Source organism: Gallinula chloropus (genome assembly GCF_964237585.1).
Source record: "Gallinula chloropus genome assembly, chromosome: 21".
Classification (NCBI taxonomy): Eukaryota; Metazoa; Chordata; class Aves; order Gruiformes; family Rallidae; genus Gallinula; species Gallinula chloropus.
In genome coordinates this window covers 10,154,617-10,174,878 of record NC_140106.1, presented here as the reverse complement: position 1 = coordinate 10,174,878, position 20,262 = coordinate 10,154,617, and the positions used below count along the sequence as shown (strand labels likewise).

The following is a 20,262-nucleotide window of genomic DNA, read 5'->3' as shown; positions in this document are numbered from 1 at the left end:
TCTGGAGCTGTATAAACACAGGGCTGCAGGGACTTACATAAGGGGGGGGCCAGTGATGAGCGGCCCGGGGGGCAGCCAGCCCCAGGGGAGGGGTTGGGGGGGGGGGCTGTGCCTCCCCACACACCCCCACACCCAGAGCCCCTCACCAGCATGGGGCGGGGGTGGCTTCCAGCAGCACAGCGCCCTGAGGATTATGTAAGATCCATGGATTCTAATTAAATTAGGCTCTAAGGCGGTCGGAGGGCGCTGTGGAAGGGGGCTGTGTGTACAGACACACACCCTGCTTTGGGGGTTCATCACAGGGTGTTACCCACCCCCAGCACAGCCACCTGCACCCCCAGGGATGGCTTCGACCCCGGGGTGGCACCGCGGACAAGGCAGCGGCCGTGGGGTCCCCACCTCAGGCTGGTGATTTTGGGGGGACCACACCACTTCTTTTTGGGGCATCTTTGGCCTTGCCTGGCGGTCGCCCATTGGGTGCCCATTGCCATGGAAACGGGGTTGGCATGGCAGCGCCGAACCGGCGCTGGCGCGGGTTGGCTCCAGCTGTCGGTTTCCCAACCGCCCCCGGATTGTAGGAGTCAAACAGGCTGGAGGGCGAGAGGGGGGAACTGTGCGGGTGACCAGGGGGGTCTGCAGGGTCCTGCTCTCACCCTGTGGGGTGCAAACATCCCTGAGCATCATCCTGTGTCCCCCCCAGGCCCTCACCCAGAGCCCACCCAGCGCTGGCACCCAGCACAGCTGTCCCACAGCCCATCGGGCACGCCGACGGGGTTTCTCTCCCTGGGATGGATCCATGTGCTGCCCGGGCCAGGCTGGCTGGCTGAGTGTGGGTACACAGATCCAGGAGGCTCCCACCCTCCAACCCCAACTCCCCCAGGCTGGGGCAAGCACACAGACGGCTGGAGGGTGATCCAGGGCACTAACACAACCCGGCTTTACAATCTGCTGTGGGTTTTTCCCTCCTAAATGAGCGTTTCCTTCTCACCACCGCGGAGCTAAGCTGCGAGGCACTGCTCACCCTGCTCCTCCCAAACCCCCCAGCCAGGCACTGGAGGGATGGAGAGCTGGGAATTGCCATCCCAAGTGTCACCAGCTCCCTGAGAGTGAGCAAAGAACCAGGCAACAACCAGGAGATGGCTGTTTGCTTCCAGGCTCTTCCTCCCCTGGCTTTTCCTGGGAGAAGCTCAAAGGTGGAGGCAGCAAGCCCACACTCAGGCCAAGGCTCAGCAGGGCAGATGCAGAGCCTCAGAGACGTGGGGAAACCCACCAATGCACAGCCACAGCATGGATAAATACCATCCTGCCACCAGAGCCACCAGCTCTGTCCTTGATGTGTCTCCTCTTCCTCAGGAGGGAAGTTCTGGGGCTGAGCAGACCCCAGCCAGGCGCATCCAGGACGCTGAACCCCCCCGTGACAGCTCGCTGAGCATGACTTCAGAGCGCCTTCAAGGCAGCCCTGGGAGACATCACTGTTAACTGGGTTACCCTCACAGGGAAACTGAGGCAGGACTCGCTCTGCAATGACTCATGTCAGACTCCTCTCTGCACAGCACCACTACTGAACAGCGAAAGCAGTTTGCCAGCCCTGGCTGTGCCCCGTGGGAGGGCTCTGTCCTCGCTCCCCCCATGCTGTAACTAGAGCAGTGCTCCAGGTGATGGAGGGATGTCTCACGGTCTGCCTCACACACAGCTTACTGGGGTGAGCCCTGCCCCACTGCCTCATCCTCACAGCCCTCCTGGGCTGCCAAAACATCCCCCTGCTCAGTGGGGACCTGCTGCCCCTGTGCCTATGCTCGCCCCAGGGTTGTGTGGCCTCGCACCATCGCTTCTCCACTCCTCCCAACAGCCTGCCCCAACCCCCAGCCCTTCCCACCAGTCGCCACCAGTGCTCTCTGCTCCAGCTCTGCTCCCAACCTTCAAAATCTTTGGATGTGAAGCTAATAAAGCGACTTTGTGCCCCAGAACAGGGTCACAGGGTGAACTCACAAGGGGTCTTGGTAAATTCCCCTGCGAGTTTAATTGCTGGGTCTTGAGCAAAGGAGAATTCAGGGCGGTGAACGCAGGGCCTCAGCCTTGTTAGGCACCTCTGACAAATGGCTTGACAGCTCTACCATCTCCTGGAGCAACTCTTCCTTTCCTGGAGGTTTTCCAGCCAGATCTTTGCCTGGTCCAACTGTGCTTAGCACACTGCACGCTGGCAGCACTCAAGAAATTGGACCCAAGCTCCTTGGTTGGGAAGCAGCTTCCTTTCCTGCCTGCAGGAGACAGCCCCAGCTCGCCGCACGCCGGAGGGGCCTCTCCCAGCCAGAGCCGTCTCCTCGCGGCGCTCCAATGGCACCAGAAGAGAGTTTCCCACACAAACACCACCAGCAGGAGACATCCCCATCCCTGGAGCCATCAGGTGAAGCTGGAGGCTGGATGATGGGAAGCAGGGTGCAGGTTGGCTGGCAATCCTCCCCGCAGCCAGGCAGCTCCCGGTGCGACGGGTCAGCTCGCCGGGGTGCCGGGCTGGGTCAGGTGGTGACAGGGCTGAGGAGAGGGAGGGTGAAGACGGATTTCAACCCCAAGGGTTTGGCACTGCGTTGCACTTGGCTGCCGGGTGGTGGGGATGGTGTGGGTGGGTCTGTGTGTTCTGTCTTGTTCTATTTTTGCTCGCAATGTGTCATTTTGGGGGAGGTGAAACCTTTAACAATGCACCGGCAAGAAGCTGCCGATCTGTTTTCCGCTCCCAGCAGTGTCACTGGGAGCAGAGCTGCTCCCCTCAGCCAGGGTCAGAGCCCCCCCATGGCAGCAAAGAGGAGGCCAGGACCTGAAGGGAGGTGGTGGTGGCACCGTGAGGCAGAGCTGGCCCCGGCGTACAGGCTGGATGCTGGATGATGTTGAAGGGTGAAGCTTCACGCTGGGTTCCAGACACAGATTTCTGGGCATTCCTTTTCCCAGGGTGTCCAGCTGGTCAGGTTGGTGGTGCAGCAGGAGGTGAGCAGTGCAGGGACAGCGACAGAGCCTGCCTCTGCTCCATGGACACTTGGCTCAGCACATCTCCATCCTCAGAGGGTAACAGCTCAAGCACCAGCTCAGTTAAAGCAGCGCTGGACACGAGCAGAAACCAAATGCTGAAGGATTTGGGGTGATGTTTTACAGGATGGGAAGTAGGGCAGCTCACCAAGTTCCTCTTTAACGAGGATTTTTGGTGCAAGAAGGAAAAAGTTGAGTCTGTCAGCCCCATGAGGGGCTGTGGGGGGAGTGCCAAGCATCAAGAAAAGGAGTTACCAGGGGCCTAATCCCAATGGACACCATCCTTCTTCAGGACAAGAAGAAAAGCAAATAACAAAACCCCAAAAGCCCACAGATTTTCCAAACTACTTAAGGAAACTGATCCTCTCAGCCTGAAGCATCTCAGCCCCCCAGTGCAGGATCCCCCCCCTCCTGGGCAGTGCAGGATACCTGGGCTTTGCAGAGTCAGGCTTGCTGGGTGGCTCAGCGCCTGCACCTCGCCGGGAGGGCTGGTACAGCGGGTACCTTCCAGTCACTTGGCATTCATGGGCAGTTTCCTCAGGGGCTGCTGTTTGCTCTTAGTCAAGGTGAATTATTTAGGCAGCTTTAAGGAAAACGTGTCAAGGCGGTTAAGTGATGCAGCTGTGGAGGCGGGTGGAGAAGAGAAACAACCTCCACACAGCTGAAGCTGGTCAAGGCTGAAGAATCACAGAATCACAGGGGTTGGAAGGGACCTCCAGAGCTCATCAGGTCCAACCCCCTGCCAAAGCAGCTCTCTAGGACAGGTCACACAGGTTGGTGTCCAGATGGGGCTGGAATCTCTCCAGAGAAGGAGACTCCACACCCCCTGGGCAGCCTGTCCCAGGGCTCCCTCACTGTGTGAAAGTTCTTCCACATGTTGGTGTGGAACTCCCTGTGCTCCAACTTGCAGCCATTGCCCCTTGTCCTGTCCCCACAGACACTGAAAAGGGGCTGCCCATGTTCCCTGCATCCCATCCTTCAGATATTGATAAACATTAATAAGGTCCCCCCTTAGTCTTCTCTTCTCAAGGCTGAACAGCCCCAGCTCACTCAGCCTTTCCTCACAGGGGAGATGCTCCAGGCCCTTCATCATCTTTGTAGCCCTCCTCACATCATGAGGATGATGTGGGGAGGAAGCTGGGCTGGCACAGCAAAGGAACCCATCCTGCCTCTGCAGAAACAGAGATGGAGCGCTGCACCCTTCTGTAGAGCCACTCCCAGAGGAGGTATCTGTTAAAGCCCCACGCTCCCTGTGCCCTGACATCAGGACCCACAAGCACACCCCAACCACAAAAGGAAGCTCTCCCCTCCTGTGGGAGAAAACAGAGGGGAATGGTGCTCTGTGGAGTCACCCTGCCAGCGAAGAGCAGAGAAAACCCACCCTGACTCTGTGTTTTAACCACTGTCAGCGGCCCCGTGCGATGCACGAAACCTTCCTCAAGCTCCAGAGGGTGCCAAGAATGGAAAGATCTCATTAAGAAATAATGAAGTTCCAAGTAAGTAGGAAAAGAGAAAATCAGGCACAACACACGTCCGTGGGCCTAACCCAAATAAGCAAGCAGGGCCTTCCAGGGAGAGGCACTGCACCCCCCCAGCCCAGGCAGCATTCACTGCAAGGATCAGATGCTGGGATGAAGGCTGCTGCTCCCTGACAGCAGCCTAGAGCCAGTGGCGTCCATCAAGATAATTAATCCCACGTCCCTGGGACTGAGATGACTCCAGGCAGCGCTGGCACACACAGGAGGAGAAGCTGCTGCTGACATGCAAGTGCCTGGGGCGGGCTGCGTGCTGCAAGGCACCCAGCAAGGCACCCAGCACCCCAGCGAGCCTGCAGCCAAGGGCTTCTCCCCTCTCACCTGCTCAGAAACACCTGCCCCAGGGTGGGTTCCTCCGAGCCAGACCCCTCTGTGGCAGTCCCCAGACATGCAGTGGAAGGGCCCTGCCTCCCACATCCCATGGCCCTGAGGTCTCTGCCTTGCCCAAGGCAGTGGAGTGCAGATTGTCCTGTAGCTTGTGACCAGGATTGCCTGGCTCACAGCATCTCACTGGGCTGTCTGGAAAGCAGGGAGGATGTAGAGGAGGAGGAGGAGGTGGAGGAGGGGAGTGTTGGCTCTCTGTCCCCCTGAAGCCACCCCAAGATGCTCAGCTCTGCACGCTGGGAACCAGCGTGGTGTCAGCAGCCACCGTCCTGCTCCAGCAATGACCCCATCACCCACCCCAGGCTCCTTCTCCTCTCAGACCTCTGGCAGCCTCCAGGTCCTCCCACAATCACAAATCCCTTCTCTCTCCTGGGGAAGCACCCTGGACCAGCCCACCCCATCAAAGCATCCAGCTTTCCCAGTGCTAACGGGGCTGCAGGCAGCCCAGGGTGTGGAAATCCCCGTGGATGAGGGCTGGCTGAGCTGGGCAGGGCAGCAGAGCTCTCTCTGCATCACCACATAACAGCCACGCTCACCCAACAGCACCAACACACACACTGGAATACAGATTCCATCCCTCCCAGCCTGCCAGCACAGCCAGATGAAAACCCAGAGCCAGGTCTGTGCAGCCTCTGTCAAGCCCCAGCTCGAGCTGGACTGCAGCCAGGGGGGGGGAAAAGCCACCACTTTCCTGAGGAGATGAATACTAAGAGGGTCAAATGTCTCTCCTGCTCCTTGGGGTGCCAGCACCCATGCTGGAGCAGCTGAGAAGCAGGTGGAGAAGGCAAATGTTTAGCCTCTTTGGAAAGCTGTATTTCCAAAGCTGCAGGGATTACGTGTGTGGAAAATACCAGGTTTGTGCTCCTTCTGCAAGCAAGTGTGAAGGAGCCTCCCCCCCAGCCTCCAGATTTAACACCTTTTGGCATCAAAACATCAGGACTGTGGTGCTTGTGTCTCTCCTGGCTTTGCCCAGGAAGCAACAAGGCAGGAGGAGCTCTGGGGCAGGAGGAGCACTGGGGCAGGAGGAGCACTGGGGCAGGAGGAGCACTGGGGAAGGAGGAACACTGAGGCAGGAGGAGCACTGGGGCAGGAGGAACACTGGGGCAGGAGGAGCACTGGGCCAGGAGGAGCACTGGGCCAGGAGGAGCACTGGGGCAGGAGGAACACTGGGACAGGAGGAGCACTGGGGCAGGAGGAACACTGGGGCAGGAGGAGCACTGGGGCAGGAGGAACACTGGGGCAGGAGGAGCACTGGGGCAGGAGGAGCACTGGGGCAGGAGGAACACTGGGGCAGGAGGAGCACTGGGCCAGGAGGAGCACTGGGCCAGGAGGAGCACTGGGGCAGGAGGAACACTGGGGCAGGAGGAGCATTGGGGCAGGAGGAACACTGGGGCAGGAGGAGCACTGGGGCAGGAGGAACACTGGGGCAGGAGGAGCACTGGGGCAGGAGGAGCACTGGGGCAGGAGGAACACTGGGGCAGGAGGAGCACTGGGACAGGAGGAGCACTGGGGCAGGAGGAGCACTGGGACAGGAGGAGCACTGGGGCAGGAGGAGCACTGGGGCAGGAGGAACACTGGGGCAGGAGGAGCACTGGGCCAGGAGGAGCACTGGGACAGGAGGAGCACTGGGGCAGGAGGAATACTAGGGCAGGAGGAACACTGGGGCAGGAGGAGCACTTGCTGTGGGCTCTCAGTGCCTTCACCCAGTGTTTCCTGAAGGCTCCCTTTGTACACAGCACTTCAGTTAATCAGGTCTCAGGCAAAGCATTGAGCCAGCTGAACACCAACCCCTTCCCTCTGACAGCTCCATTCACACCCACAGTCAACCAGATTCCAACCCACTCCCATCCTTCCCAGTGCTCTCCAGCTCTTGAGCTCCAGCCCTGAGGGCAGCAGTGAAGGGGTGCAGGTCCCAGGGTTCTCCTGACCCCTTGGGGTTTCCTCCAGCCCAGCTGTGTTTGGGCTGCTGGGGGAGAACACCACTAATCCAGTTTCAGAAGCTCTCCTTCACCCCTCAGGTGGACAGGAGTTCATCAGCAGGTCCCCAGCTGCCCTCTACCTTGGCCTCAGGGCTCCCAAACATACTCCTCCAAGGCTCCAAGCTGGTTCTGCTCTCAAAAAGGCAGCTGAAAAATGAAAGCCAACACCTTTCCCCCAACTCAGGCACACCCTGGCCCAGCCATGCAGCCCAGGCTCCAGCCTGTGGCGCCCACCATTAGCTCTGCAGGTCTCCTCACCTTTGGGAAGCCTCACATCTCCAACTCACCACCCAGATGGGACCAACAACCAAAACCAGAGTGCATCAAGACCCATTCCCCTGTATCACTGTGTATCATCGAGCACAGATGCTGTGGGGAGCAGAGGCCAAGCCCCCCTGCACAAGGATGCCCTCACTGCCTGGCCCAGCAGCCCATCCATGAACCCGCTGGAGTCCCACCAGTCCCACCACCCAGGACCAAGTCCTTCAACCAGGTGAGATTCTTGCTCTCTTCCAAGCCCGTGCTCCTCAGCAGAGCTTTTAGCCTTCCCTTTCAGCTCCAGAGTTTATTTACAGAGCTGTTTGGACACAGCCAGCTTACTGACATTAGGAGAGTTGAAATGCCACCGCCAGCTCGCAGGAGAGCTTCAGAGTGTTGTCACCAGAGAGAGAGGTTCTACTACTGCTGGGATATTTAGGTCAAGGACAGCAGGACATGGCACCATTTGGAGAAGTCCCCTGGGATCTTTATTGTTTGCACAGAGCTTATACAACCTGGGGTTTCACAGGTCTCCTCCAAGAGACCGACGTGCAGCCAGAGCGAGCTGGATTCCATTACAGCCCCCTTGGAAAAAGGGGATAAGGCCAAGGAAATTCAATCACAGTATCACAGAATCCCAGCCTGGGCTGGGTTGGAACGGACCCCAAAGATCACAGAGCTCCAACCCCCCTGCCACAGGCAGGGACACCAACCTCCAGGCCTGGAGCTACACAAGGTTGCCCAGGGCCCCAGCCAACCTGGCCTTGAACACCCACAGGGATGGGGCACCCACCCCCTCTCTGGGCAGCCTGTTCCAGCCCCTCACCACTCTCTCTGCAAAGAACTTCCCCCTAATATCTCATCTCACCCTTCCCTCCTCCAGCTTCACTCCATCCCCCTTGTCCTGCCAGTCTCTGCCCTTTAACAAGCTGATTCCCCTCCTGTTTCTCTGCTCCCTTCAGGGACTGGGAGGCTGCAATGAGGTCCCCCCACAGCCTTCTCTTCTCCAGGCTGACCCAGCCCAGCTCCCTCAGCCTCTCTCCATAGGGGAGCTGCTCCAGCCCTCTGAGCATCTCCGTGGCTCCTCTGACCCCTCTCCAACAGCCCCACATCTCTCTTGTGTTGGGCCCCAGCTCTGGACACAGGACTCCAGCTGGGGAGGGCAGAGCAGAGAGGGACAATCCCCTCCCTGTCCCTGCTGCCACCCCTCTGCTGATGGAGCCCAGGATCCCATCACCCTTTGGAGCTGCAAGAGCCACTGCTGGCTCAGGGGAAGTTTCTCATCTACCAGAACCCCCAAGTCCTCCTCAGGGGGATCAAACTGTGGGAGAAGGTGGCCTCTCAGACCACCAACACGACCTGATTCCATCTCTCTCCCAACAGCACCACCAGAGCCCTGCCAGACTCACATGCTTGAGGTAGTTTTCCACCTCAGGTGGCTCCTTTTGGTGAACAAGGCAGCATTAACCCAAGCAAACAGCTCTTGCTTTATTTAAATAAGAATCAGGCACACGTTGTCCCTCGGCCTCCAGCCCTGGGATTTTTCTGCTTGTTAAGAGAAAAAAAAAAAATTTATAGGTTTTAATTTAGTTATTTTTGGTCCAGGGACCTAATTTTGGAGCTCGGTGCCTTGGTAGGGCAACCAAAGCCCTAAGCGATGGAGTGTGTGACAGGGGACCTGGCACACCACTGCTGATCTCAGCAGCCCCACTGGAGGAGCCTGATTCCCCCAGAAAGCACTGGAAAAAAAGAATGAACCCCCCACTGATCCCTCTTCTGCTGAGAAAGGGTCGGTCCAGCCCTGAGCTGCACCAGGCAGGGCTGGGAGGAACGACTCATCCTTGGCTCAAGCATTCCAGGCCTCTGAAAAAGACACTTCCCAAGCAGTTCCCAGCACTATGGCAGAAGGCTGATGTATTAAAATAACTCTCCCAGCAGGAAGCTGCTGCCTCTCCTGTCACAAGAAGACAGAGACTCTGCTTGGCAGGGTGGACTTGAGCTCAAGTCTGCTCTGCCCTCCCCAGCTGGAGTCCTGTGGCCAGAGCTGGGGCCCAACACAAGGAAGATGTGGGGCTGTTGGAGAGGGGTCAGAGGAGCCATGGGGATGCTCAGAGGGCTGGAGCAGCTCCCCTATGGAGAGAGGCTGAGGGAGCTGGGCTGGGTCAGCCTGGAGAAGAGAAGGCTGTGGGGGGACCTCATTGCAGCCTTCCAGTGCCTGAAGGGAGCAGAGGAACAGGAGGGGAATCAGCTTGTTAAAGGGCAGAGACTGGCAGGACAAGGGGGATGGAGTGAAGCTGAAGGAGGGAAGGGTTAGATTAGATATTGGGGGGAAGCTCTTTGCAGAGAGAGTGGTGAGGGGCTGGAACAGGCTGCCCAGAGAGGGGGTGGGTGCCCCATCCCTGGGGGTGTTCAAGGCCAGGTTGGCTGGGGCCCTGGGCAACCTTGTGTAGCTCCAGGCCTGGAGGTTGGTGTCCCTGCCTGTGGCAGGGGGTTGGAGCTCTGTGATCCTTGGGGTCCCTCCCAACCCAGCCCATTCTATGATTCTATGATTCTATGATAAAGAGAAGTTTCCCTGCTTCCCCCAGCAAAACCTGGACACCACACTCCCAGAACTGAAATGTGACAGTGTCCCCAGTCCAGCACTGCAGCTGCTGAGCACCAAACAGCCTCTGTGTTACACACCAAGCTGAGGACATGCTGCCTTTCCCCTCCTGGGCTCCTTGGAGGAGGGAGGTCTGGCCAGTGTGGAGCTCTGGGGAGATAAGGCTTTCATGAAGCTCATGTTCCCAGCTGGCATGGGCTGCAGGTCCCAGCTGGGAAGCTGGCTGCCAGCACTGGAAAGTGCTGGGAGGGGAGGAAAAGGGTTTCAGCAATGCCTGTTGACTGGGGGTGGGGAGTGTGTGGGTGGAAGAAGGTTTCTTGGCCTCACTGGGGCAGCCCCAGGAGCAAAGAAATGGGGTAGAAAGTGGAGGACCCTGATGAGTTCACAGGCACACAGAACATGAGGAAGGCCCTTGTCACCCCAGCACCAGCAAGGAACAGCAGAGGATTGTGTGTAGGACCAGGAGGAGCACAAGGATGCTCAAGTGAGAAGCAACCAAGCAAATGAGGGCACATCAGCCCAAAAAGCAGGCTGAAGCAAGGAGAGGAGGCGATGGGACAACCCCAGGCAGGGAGGAGAAGGGTGATGGGAAAGCACTTGGTGTCTCTCCACCTGCACAGAGGGCTTCAAAAGCCACCCACAGCAGCTGCAGGATGCTGCTGTGGAGACCCCACAGGCAATGAGGGATGGGATTCAGAGACAAAAGGGGGGAAAATCCACCAAGAAACAGGAAAGCCCAAACATCAGAGAGCTGCTGAGCTGCAGTTTGCTGATGGGGGGTGGGGGGAAGCATGAAGGAAGTGTCCCTGCACACTCATTCTGTTCTTCTCCTCTTCCCCCAGTGTCTGTGCTGCTGGAGACAGGATCTGGGGCCAGATGGAGCTGGGCTGTCCCAGCTCAGGCTGCTCTCTGCAGGGCTGGCTGGCTCCTGCTCCTGAGGGGCCCTGGGGAACTCCCCACGGGCAGCCCCTCTGCACAGCTCACACACAGGGACAGGAACCAGGACAGCCCCTCCTGTAATATGGACCAGGATCAGCTCCATCTCTCCAGGGCAGGCTGGAAGAACAGCAGGGACCCTGTGTTGAGCTCACTGGGAAATCCAGTAGGGACATGAAGGAAGGAAACCAGTTTAACTGGCTTCTGGTCAGAGCAGGAGCATCCCTGAGCTCCACTCCCTTCCCCTGCCTGTTCTCCTGGAAAAGGCTTGAGAGGAGAAAACTCCACTCCCTGCCTGTTCTCCTGGAAAAGGCTTGAGAGGAGAAAACTTGGGATAAAGCTGCCCCAGAGTTGAACAAAACCAGCCTCAGAGCCAGCAGCATGCAGCAGTACCTCTCCTCCACAGCCCTGCTCCTCTGCTGAGGGTGACCAGCAGTGAAATTCCCCTCCCAGGCACCCTGAGGAGAAGGAAGCCAGGCCAGGAAGCCCATCCTGCAAGCCCATCCTCACAACCACACCACCACCAAACATCCATCTGGGCTTCCAGCAAAGCCAAGCCGTTGCTAAGTCGAATTAGACTCACACAGGAGCCTCATGGAAATTTCCCAGAGCGCTGCTGTGTCATCTCCAGGACGTTCCCCAGCCTGCCCCTCAAAGGGTTAACCCCAAGGCCAGGCTTGAGGAATGGAAGCAGCAGCTCCTGGGAGAGAGCTGGAGCCTCAGAGGAGTCAGCTCACCAGGTGAACACATCTCAGTTCAATTCTGTGCTGCCTCTGGCTGGGGACAGAGAGCTGGAGAGCACACCAGTGGTTTTTGTAGGTCAGTGCCAAGCCTCTCCACCCACCCCTGGGGACAGCAGCACAGCCAGCCCCGAGCCAGAGCTCACCTGGACAGGCTGGCCAGGGTGAGAGATGGGGTGCAGGGTCATTCCCAACCCTGGCATGGCCAGGGAGCCTCTTCAGAGGACCCACAAAGTCTCTTCCAAGGCCTGAGCAGGGTGGCAGTGGAGCTGCAAGCAGCCCCTTGCTCACCACAGCCCCCAGCTCACCACAGCCCCCTGCTCACCACAGCCCCCTGCTCACCACAGCCCCCTGCTCACCAGTCCCCTGCTCACCACAGCCCCCTGCTCACCACAGCCCCCTGCTCACCACAGCCCCCTGCTCACCACAGCCCCTTCCTCACCACAGCCCCCTGCTCACCAGTCCCCTGCTCACCATAGTCCCTGTTCACCACAGCCCCCTGCTCACCACAGCCCCTGCTCACCAGCCCCCAGCTCACCACAGCCCCCTGCTCACCACAGCCCCCTGCTCACCACAGCCCCCTGCTCACCACAGCCCCCTGCTCACCACAGCCCCTTCCTCACCACAGCCCCCTCTTCTTCCCTCTCCATGCTGAAGGAGATGAACAGTTGGGCCATGGAGGCCCCAGGGTTTCCATCTGCTCTAGCAGTCACCATGCCAGGTCCCCTGGGCAGCAGCCACGAACCTTCCTCAGGGATGAGGTGCCTCACATCCTCCTCAGCCCACCCAGTGCTCCCCAGTGCCTCACTGGTCCAGTTTCAACCCCAGCAAGGCCACCCAGCTGTGTGGGTGTGATGGCTCCACACCAGCCTCTGCCAGCCCAAGTGCTGGCACTACAGGGGCAGCAGCACAGAGGGACCAGCAGCTCCCCCAGCTCCCCAGGCTGGAGTCATGGCAGAGGAACCATCAGCTGTCTGTCCTACAGAGGCTTTTCCAGGAGACCCCCTTGGCCTGACAAGCTTCTCTTTCCAGTGGGCCACCCTCCTGAGATCCACGCTGGTCTCTGAGGGAGCACCCCAAACAGCCCAGTGCTGAGCACCTGGGAGAGATGCAAAGACTGGATGGAGAAGCAGACAAAGGTGAGGTGTTCACCATCACACAGAGGCTTCCAGAGCTGCTCCTCCCAACCTCCTGCCCACAGGCAGAGCAACCCCTGGAACAGCACACACGGGATGGGGAGGAGAGCTTCCCCCTGCCTGCAGGCAGAGGAGGAGCAGAGGGGAGCTGGGAAGCACAGGCCAGGCTGTGCAGTGCCACACGTGGGCTGCTGGGCTCTATTTTAAATGCTGTGTGGCAAATATATGCAGGATGGAATCCAAGCTGGGGGAAGGGGAGGGTGCTGGGTGGTGGAGGTGTTCAAAATTAGGAGCTGAGCTCAGGCAGGGATGGCTTCTGGGAGCAGATGGGGGAAAGAGCCAGAGCCTGCCTGAGATGTGTGGCTGCAAGGCCAGCCCCAGCCATGCACTGCTGGGAGGCACTGCCCCATGGAGGGGTGCAAAGGGGGGGCTCAGCCCCCTCTGCCCTCTCAGCAAGGTGGGCAGAGCATGAGAGCCATGGTGGCTAGGGAAGGGTGGCAAGGGTGCCCAGGGCAGCTGGGAGCCAGGCTGAGGAGCTGGCACAAAGGACACCTCCAGTCCAGCACCTCAGCACAGCACCTGACACATGGGTCACCCCAACAACACCCCAGCTCTCAGCTGGTTCACAGGGCAGCCACCCCAGCAAGGAAGAGCCACATCACCCACACTTCACAGGCAGTGAAGCCAAGGGATGCAGGGAGACTTAGGCAAGCCCTGGAGCCCTGCTGCCCTCCTCCTCTATGGTGGGCAAGCCTCTGCACCCACAAAGCCAGCTCAGCTCTGCTCTCCCCTTCCAGACTGACCCCAAAAAAAGCTGCTGCCCCCTCACTGCTGCACCAAGAGGCTCAGGAACAGCACCCCAGCACCAGCACACACCCAGCCAGGCTCTGATGAGAGCTGGCAGATCTGGGATGGTACCTGCCCTACATTCATGGAGCAGTCAGGTTGACAGAATGAGAGAGGTTTTATATAGATTTTGGTGGCAGTGGTTTTCTTTACCAGCAGTGGGGGGAGGTGAGGTTTTGGGGGGGGGGGAAAGGGAGATGGAAAACAGTTTCCTTTCAGCTCTTTTTCCTGCATTCTTGCTGCTGGAGTCACACATTATTCATGTGCCCTTCATAAGCAGGCTGGTGGCTCTGGGTTTTGCTCAGAAGGGGCTGTGCAGAATTAAGCAGCCGGGTAAATTATTAATAGTCTGTCGGAGGGGAGGGGGGATGTGTGTGTGTGTGTGCCCAGCACTGCCTGCTCCAGGTTCTTGTTGCTTTTCGGGGGGCTCCAGTGCCCCCCAGAGGCACCGAAACCAACTACAGCTCATTGACAGACCTGTTGGCTGCTCTGCCCTACTTGGGAGCCCGCAGACACCCTGTTCTTCTGGGCTGGAAAGGTGCTCCAGCACCTCACAGCCAGGCTGGGCAGGTACCAGGGGGTTCCCCAGAGCTCCACTGTGCTGGGGCCTTTGGGGCAGCCCCAGCAGGTGAAGGAAGGAAGAGGAATGGGAGGAAACCCACCCAGGCAGGGCAGAAGCACCTGCATTCAGCTGAAGGCACCTTCTTTTCACAGCCAGAGCAGGGGGAGAGCTGCCACACAGGGCTCTGTGCTCCATGCCAAGTCTGGAGGCTGCAAAACAGCCTCCCAGCATCTCAGGTCTGCCAGGGGCTGCTCTCCAGCAGGGCCAGGATGGGTGCTCAAGGGCTGGAGGATGAGAGGGCCAGGCTCAGCCTACCTGCAGCACAAACTCTTCCCCAAAGGACACATCCTATCCCCACACCAGTCCTCAGCTTCCTCCCTAATGCCTCCACTTCCCTTCCCACAGCCCTCAGGCCTGTTCCCAGGCAGCTGAGCACCAAACAGCTGCTGAGCCCCACAACAAACAGCCTGAGTCCTAATTTCTCCTGACAGAACACGGACTGTGGAGGGGCACGAGCAGCCAGAGCCCCAGCCAGCTCCAGCCTCTCCCTCTCCTTCCTGTTTAGGATAAAACCAGGCTGGAAAACCAACAGGGCAGAGCTGTGGCTGTGCAGCCCAGCCCCAGAGACCTGCCAGCTCTCACAGGGCTTTTTTTGGCTCCTTGATTTTGCAGTGGAAGAGGTGTCAGACTGCCAGTGCTGGGGACAGTCTCTCAGGACACAAGCAGCACAACGTGGCTTTTCAGGTGATTTCATTTTTGGCTTCTGGGTTATTTTTATCCATGGGGATGTGTGTCAGGTGGATTATCATGAGGCATTCTCTCTCCTTCACCCCACTGGATTGAGTTACTCACCAGGCACCCTGCCCCTTCCACCCAAGGGGCTGCCAAGCTCAGGACCCCTCTCTACTGCTGCCTGGAGCTGAGGCTCTGACCACACCACAGTCCCAACACCTGCAGTTCCACTGCCTCCAAGATTTTGGTCCTCAGACCTTCCCTTTCACACATCAAGGGGGTCAACAGCCCCCAAGCCTGGGCTCCAAAGCCTGCCAGCCCCTCAGGGGCATTGGCCACCCTGCTCCTTCCAGGACTCAGGGCTCTCCCAGCAGAGCCTGCTTCCCTCCAGTGACTCTCTCTCACCACTGATGTGTCTAAACCCAGCTCAGGACAGGGGCCACCAGCCCAAACCGTTCTCACCAGTGGGACAGCAGGGACTGGGAGAGCAGCAGCAAGTGGGACAGGGGGCAGGCACAGCCATCACGTGGGGCTCAGAGCAGGAGAGATGCCAGGGAAAGAAGGAGGAGCCTGATCACAGCGTCCCTCCCCGAGGCAAAGCACTGACTCAGGCAGCAGGGAGAGGCAGGAGAGTGAAGCTGGATGGTGTGTGGGGCCCTGAGCCAGGGCTGGGCAGCTCTGCCTCAGCCTGGGGCCTGGGCAAGGATGAGCAGCCCCACGCTCAGGTGAGTTGTTCATAAAGGCCACGCTGGCCCATGGAACTCAACTCCCACTGCCCAGCACTGAGACCCTGAAAGGACCTGGAAACAAGGACATCTTTGCCTGAGAGAGGCCCAGCCTGGCAGGGGGATGCAGAGGTGACAGCTCTTGGCAGCACTTGACTGATGTCAGGGCTGGGTCAGGGGCCTCTGGAGGTCCCTGAGCCCAGTTTTTGCTGTGTGTGTTTGATGCTGCACCAGGCCTCACTGCCTGCCCCTGTGGGTATCTGGACAAGCTCCTGCCAGGCTGCCTCACACCGAATTTCTGGGAGAAAAGGGTTACAGGGTGTTACAGGGTGTGCCAGGGTCTCTTGTTCCTGTGAGAGTCAGACAGAACCACCAGCCCAGCCATGCACGGACCGACCCAGCTCTGCAGGGCTGTGCACAGGGATGTGCCACCTTCCCTGCTCAGAGCAGAGACACCAAAGCACCCACAGCCCAAACCCCTGCCCTCCCACAGGGAAGGACCCCAAAGAAGGTGAGAGACCCTTACGTGGGCAGCTCTGCTGGCTGGGGCTCGGCCGGGGCAGCGGCTCCCGGGGGCTCTGCCGGCGCAGGGCTGGGGGTTGGGGCTGATTCCTGCCTGCCTGCTGCTCCCTCAGCATCTGGGGCTGGGACAACCTCTTCTGTTGTTTCCACTTCAACCTCCTGAGCTGCAGGACACAGCTTGACCCTCTCAGCAGCCTCCTCTTCCTCCTCCTTCTTCCTCAGCTTTGCCTCCAGCTCTCGGCGCCGCTTCTCATCATCCTGCCGGGCCATCCGCTCAAAGACTTTGAAAGCCTGGAAGGGAAAAGGAAAACCAGCAGGTAGCTGAGCTGCCCAGCTCTGCCCAAGAAGCCCAGAGGAGAAGGGGCATCACAGATTTGAAGCACTAATTACCACCTTTCCCTGGCTGGACACCACGTGCCCCCCACTCCCTACACCCAGTCGGTTCAATCTCCAGCGCCCGGAGCCTCGTCACACGTGTGGCTCAGCCTGATTTCCCCAGAGCTGGCTTAGAGAATCATGGAAAACCCTTTGCTGTTGGGAAAAGGGATGGTTATTCCAAGGGAAACCAATGAGTTCCAATTCCTGGCCAGGCAGGAGCTTTGAGGGAGCTCCTCCAGCCTCCCCTCACCCTGCGTTCCAGCACTCAAGAGGCTGTTGGGAAGCCCGAAGCTCAGAGCAAACTCCTGAGGTGCAAATGGGATGAAGCCCAGGAAAAGCTGGAGTTCAGCCCAGCTGGTGCTGCCTGAGCCCACAGGGACCTGAAGCTCTCTTAGCCCAGCCCAGAGAAGGAGCAGTGCAACCTCATGTGGGGTTTGAAGCCAGAAACAACTAATCCAGGCCCAAAACACTGCCCTTGCCCAGTGAAAAGCCATCACCCCTCACCCCCAGAGGTGTGGCAGGTGAGGGGGTCTCTGCCCAAGCCCAGAGGCAGCAGGAGCTGTGTAACCCTCACCCTGTGGTGTGCTTCTAGCTGTGCCCATCCAGCAGCTGTACACTCTCTTCTCCCCCTCAGTGGGATGGGGGAGAATCAGAAAGAAAAAGCTAAAACCCATGGGTGAAAGGTGCAGTTTAATAGGAGAGAAAAAGGAATGACAACAGGGCATAGAAAGGATGTACAGCACGATTTCCCACCACCAGGAACCCAAGCTCAGCTGGTTCCTGAGCTGCCCCCTCTCTGGTTACATTCAGAGTGTGACACAGAACACGCCTCTGGGTAGCTGGGCTCAGCTGGTTTGGGCTGTGCCCCCTCCCAGCTTCTTGAGCGCCCCCTGTGCCTTCCCCTCGGCGGGGCAGGATGAGGAGATGGGAAGTTCTGCAGCGCTTTGGCAGCCCCCAAAAACCTCCGTGTGACACTGACAGTGGCTCTTTCTCACCTACATCCCCAACCCAGCGCCACGGCAGCTGGTGGGCAGCAAGGGAACTGCAGCCTCCAGCCTGCCCGCCCTGCTTTCGGTTGGGATAAAGCTGGGGGGCAGCCAAGGGAGGACCAAGCCTGCTCCTTGGAGGATCAGCTGCTGGGGAGGAGCTCTGTGGAGAAGGACCTGGGGGTGCTGGTGGGTGACAGGGTGGCCATGAGCCAGCAGTGTGCCCTGAGGGCTGAGAGAGACAAGGGGATCCTGGGGGCATCAGGAGGAGTGTGGGCAGCAGGTCACAGGAGGGGATCCTCCCCCTCTGCTCTGCCCTGCTCAGGCCCCACCTGGAGTGTTGTGGCCAGTGCTGGGCTCCCTGGGATCAAACAGACAGGGATCTCCTGGAGAGAGTCCAGAGGAGGGACAGGGAGATGCTGAAGGGCCTGGAGCATCTCCCCTGTGAGGAAAGGCTGAGTGAGCTGGGGCTGTTCAGCCTGGAGAGAAGAAGACTAAGGGGGGACCTGATTAATGTTTATCAATATCTGAAGGATGGGATGCAGGGGAAATGGGCAGCCCCTTTTCAGTGTCTGTGGGGACAGGACAAGGGGCAATGGCTGCAAGTTGGAGCACAGGGAGTTCCACAGCAACATGGGGAAGAACTTTTCCCCAGTGAGGGTGAGGGAGCCCTGGGACAGGCTGCCCAGGGGGTGTGGAGTCTCCTTCTCTGGAGAGATTCCAGCCCTGTCTGGACACCGACCTGTGTGCCCTGTCCCAGGGACCCTGCTTGGGCAGGGGGTTGGACCCCATGGGCTCTGGGGGTCCCTTCCAACCCCTGTGAGTCTGACTCTGTGACACAGCTCCATAGGGACTCCTGCCAGCTCCTGGGACAGGAGCCCTGTGGTCATGGTGTGTGTTTCTGCCCCTCCCCCTGGGCTTCCTCCCCACGTGGGACCAGCCTGCAGGACGAGCACAGAGGACACCAGGCATCACCCTGGCTCTGTTTGCCTTGGCCATCGCCCTGAGGCCCTCTGAAGCCAGGGTGCCTGTCACTGGCTCCTCCCCAGCCAAAGCCTGAGCTCAAGTCAGCCCCACACAGCTCCTGCAGAGCGACACCTCGAAGCCACATCCCTCTCCTGGAAGGAACAAATCCCTTCCAACCTGCCCCCCATCCCTCCCTTCTCTCTGGGGCCCAGGGCACAGCACTGTGCCCCCCTCCCTGGGCCCTGGCCTGGAACAGCCCCTGAGGGGAACACCAGGCAGGTCTCCCTGCCCCACTGCAGAGTGGCTCTGGCTCTGCACTCTCCACTCTGCAGTCCAAGGCATCCCTGGGCTCCCCAGCGTGCTCAACCCTGGGGCACAGAGGGTGTTGAGGATCCCCTCGTGCCATGGGGCACTGCAGGGACAGGCAGTGACCTGCCAGCCTGGCCAGCTGGGTCTGTAGAGGGGACCTCACCCATGAGAACAGACAAACCCCCCTCAAAACCCAGCCTCACCCCTACTTTTTATGAGCTTGTTTCCTAATGACAGCCCCGAGCCAGAGACCCGCAGCCCAGCCCAGCCTGGGAACAGCAGGTCGGGGCTTTGCTCGTCTCTCACCCGCGATCCATGAGCCCGGTGCCGGCTGCGAGCGCCCGCTGAGCACCCCCCAGCTCCCCACCCGGCTCCCGGGGCCCCCCCCGCCTGCCTTCGGCCGCCCTTCAGGCTCCCGCGGCAGCTTCCCAGGGCCGAGCTCCGGGCGGGGTCGCGGCGGCTCTTCCCCCGTCCGCCCCCGGGGCTCCTCATCCCCTCAGGCCCCTCAGGCCTCCTCCCCGCGCCGCCGGGCTGGCTCGGGTACCCGCGGGCCGCCCGTTCCCGGCTTCCCCCACCCACCCCAGCCCGACCCGGACCTCCGCGGGGGCCGAACGCGTCTCGGCGAGGCCCGGGCACGTCCCGCCGAGGGGCCCCGGCGGTACCTGGAGGGCCACGGCCTGCGCCGCGCCGGGCGGGAAGCCCAGCCGGTCCCCGGGCCGCAGCAGGAGGCGGTAGAAGTCGGTCTTGCGGTAGAGGAAGCCGAAGAGGACGCGCAGGAACTCCTCCACGTTCCCGACGTGCTGCAGGATGCCCAGCAGCGCCTGGTCGTACATGTCGGTGAGCGCGGCCGCGGCCTCCATGGCGGCTCCGGCCCCGCCGGCACCGAGACGCTGTCCGGCTACGCTTCCGCTTCCGGTCCGGTTGGAGTTCCCGTCCCCCACCTCAGCCCGCCCGGAACCGGTCCCGCGCCGCAACGTTCCGGCCGCCCCGACGCATCTCACCCGCCCGGCCCCGCTCCGGGACTGGGACCTGCCCCACACGGTGGGGGTGCCCCCGGCTCAGGCTGCCCGGGCAGGGGGAGGACGGGGGGCAGCTTCTTCCGCCAGGATGCGGGGTGCTCCTGCACCCCCCCCCCCTCTCCCTTCAGCAGTGCCACCCAGTGTCCCACCCAGCTCAGGGCTCCCAGCATCACTCAGCCTGTTCTGACCCCAGTTCAACCCCCACCTTTCGAGGGCTTATGGTACCTCTATCAATCTCCCATCCCAAATATTTCCACACTGGCTCCTTTAGGATCTTCCCTGGAGCAGTCTGTAAGCCCTTGCTCCTCAAATGCTCTGGTAACTCACCAGTGGCACCCCCAGGGCTCAGTCCTGGGTCCAGTCTTGTTCAACATCTTTATCAATGACCTGGGTGAAGGGATTCAATGCTCCCTCAGTGAGTTTGCAGATGACACTGAGCTGGGAAGAAGTGTTGATCTGCCTGAGGGTGGGGAGGCTCTTCAGAGGGATCTGAACAGGCTGGACCCATGGGCTGAGACCAACAGGATGAGGTTTAACATGGCAAAGGGCAGAGTCCTGCCCATGGGACAGAACAACCCCCTGCAGCTCTACAGGCTGGGGGAGACTGGCTGGAGAGCTGTCAGGAGAGA

General features: G+C 59.9%; 1 protein-coding gene across 1 annotated transcript in view; it reads right to left on the bottom strand.

Moving 5' to 3' along the window:
* Window positions 1–19,499, bottom strand: part of NUDCD3 (NudC domain containing 3) — a 32,571-nt gene extending 13,072 nt beyond the window's left edge. The window contains exons 1-2 of the mRNA XM_084274018.1: window positions 19,277–19,499; window positions 15,980–16,266 (exon numbers count right to left, since the gene is read on the bottom strand). Coding sequence (XP_084130144.1) covers window positions 15,980–16,266; window positions 19,277–19,474 — 485 coding nt within the window. The 5' untranslated portion in view covers window positions 19,475–19,499. The remainder of the gene's footprint in view (window positions 1–15,979; window positions 16,267–19,276) is intronic.
* Between the last annotated feature and the right edge of the window lie 763 nt (window positions 19,500–20,262).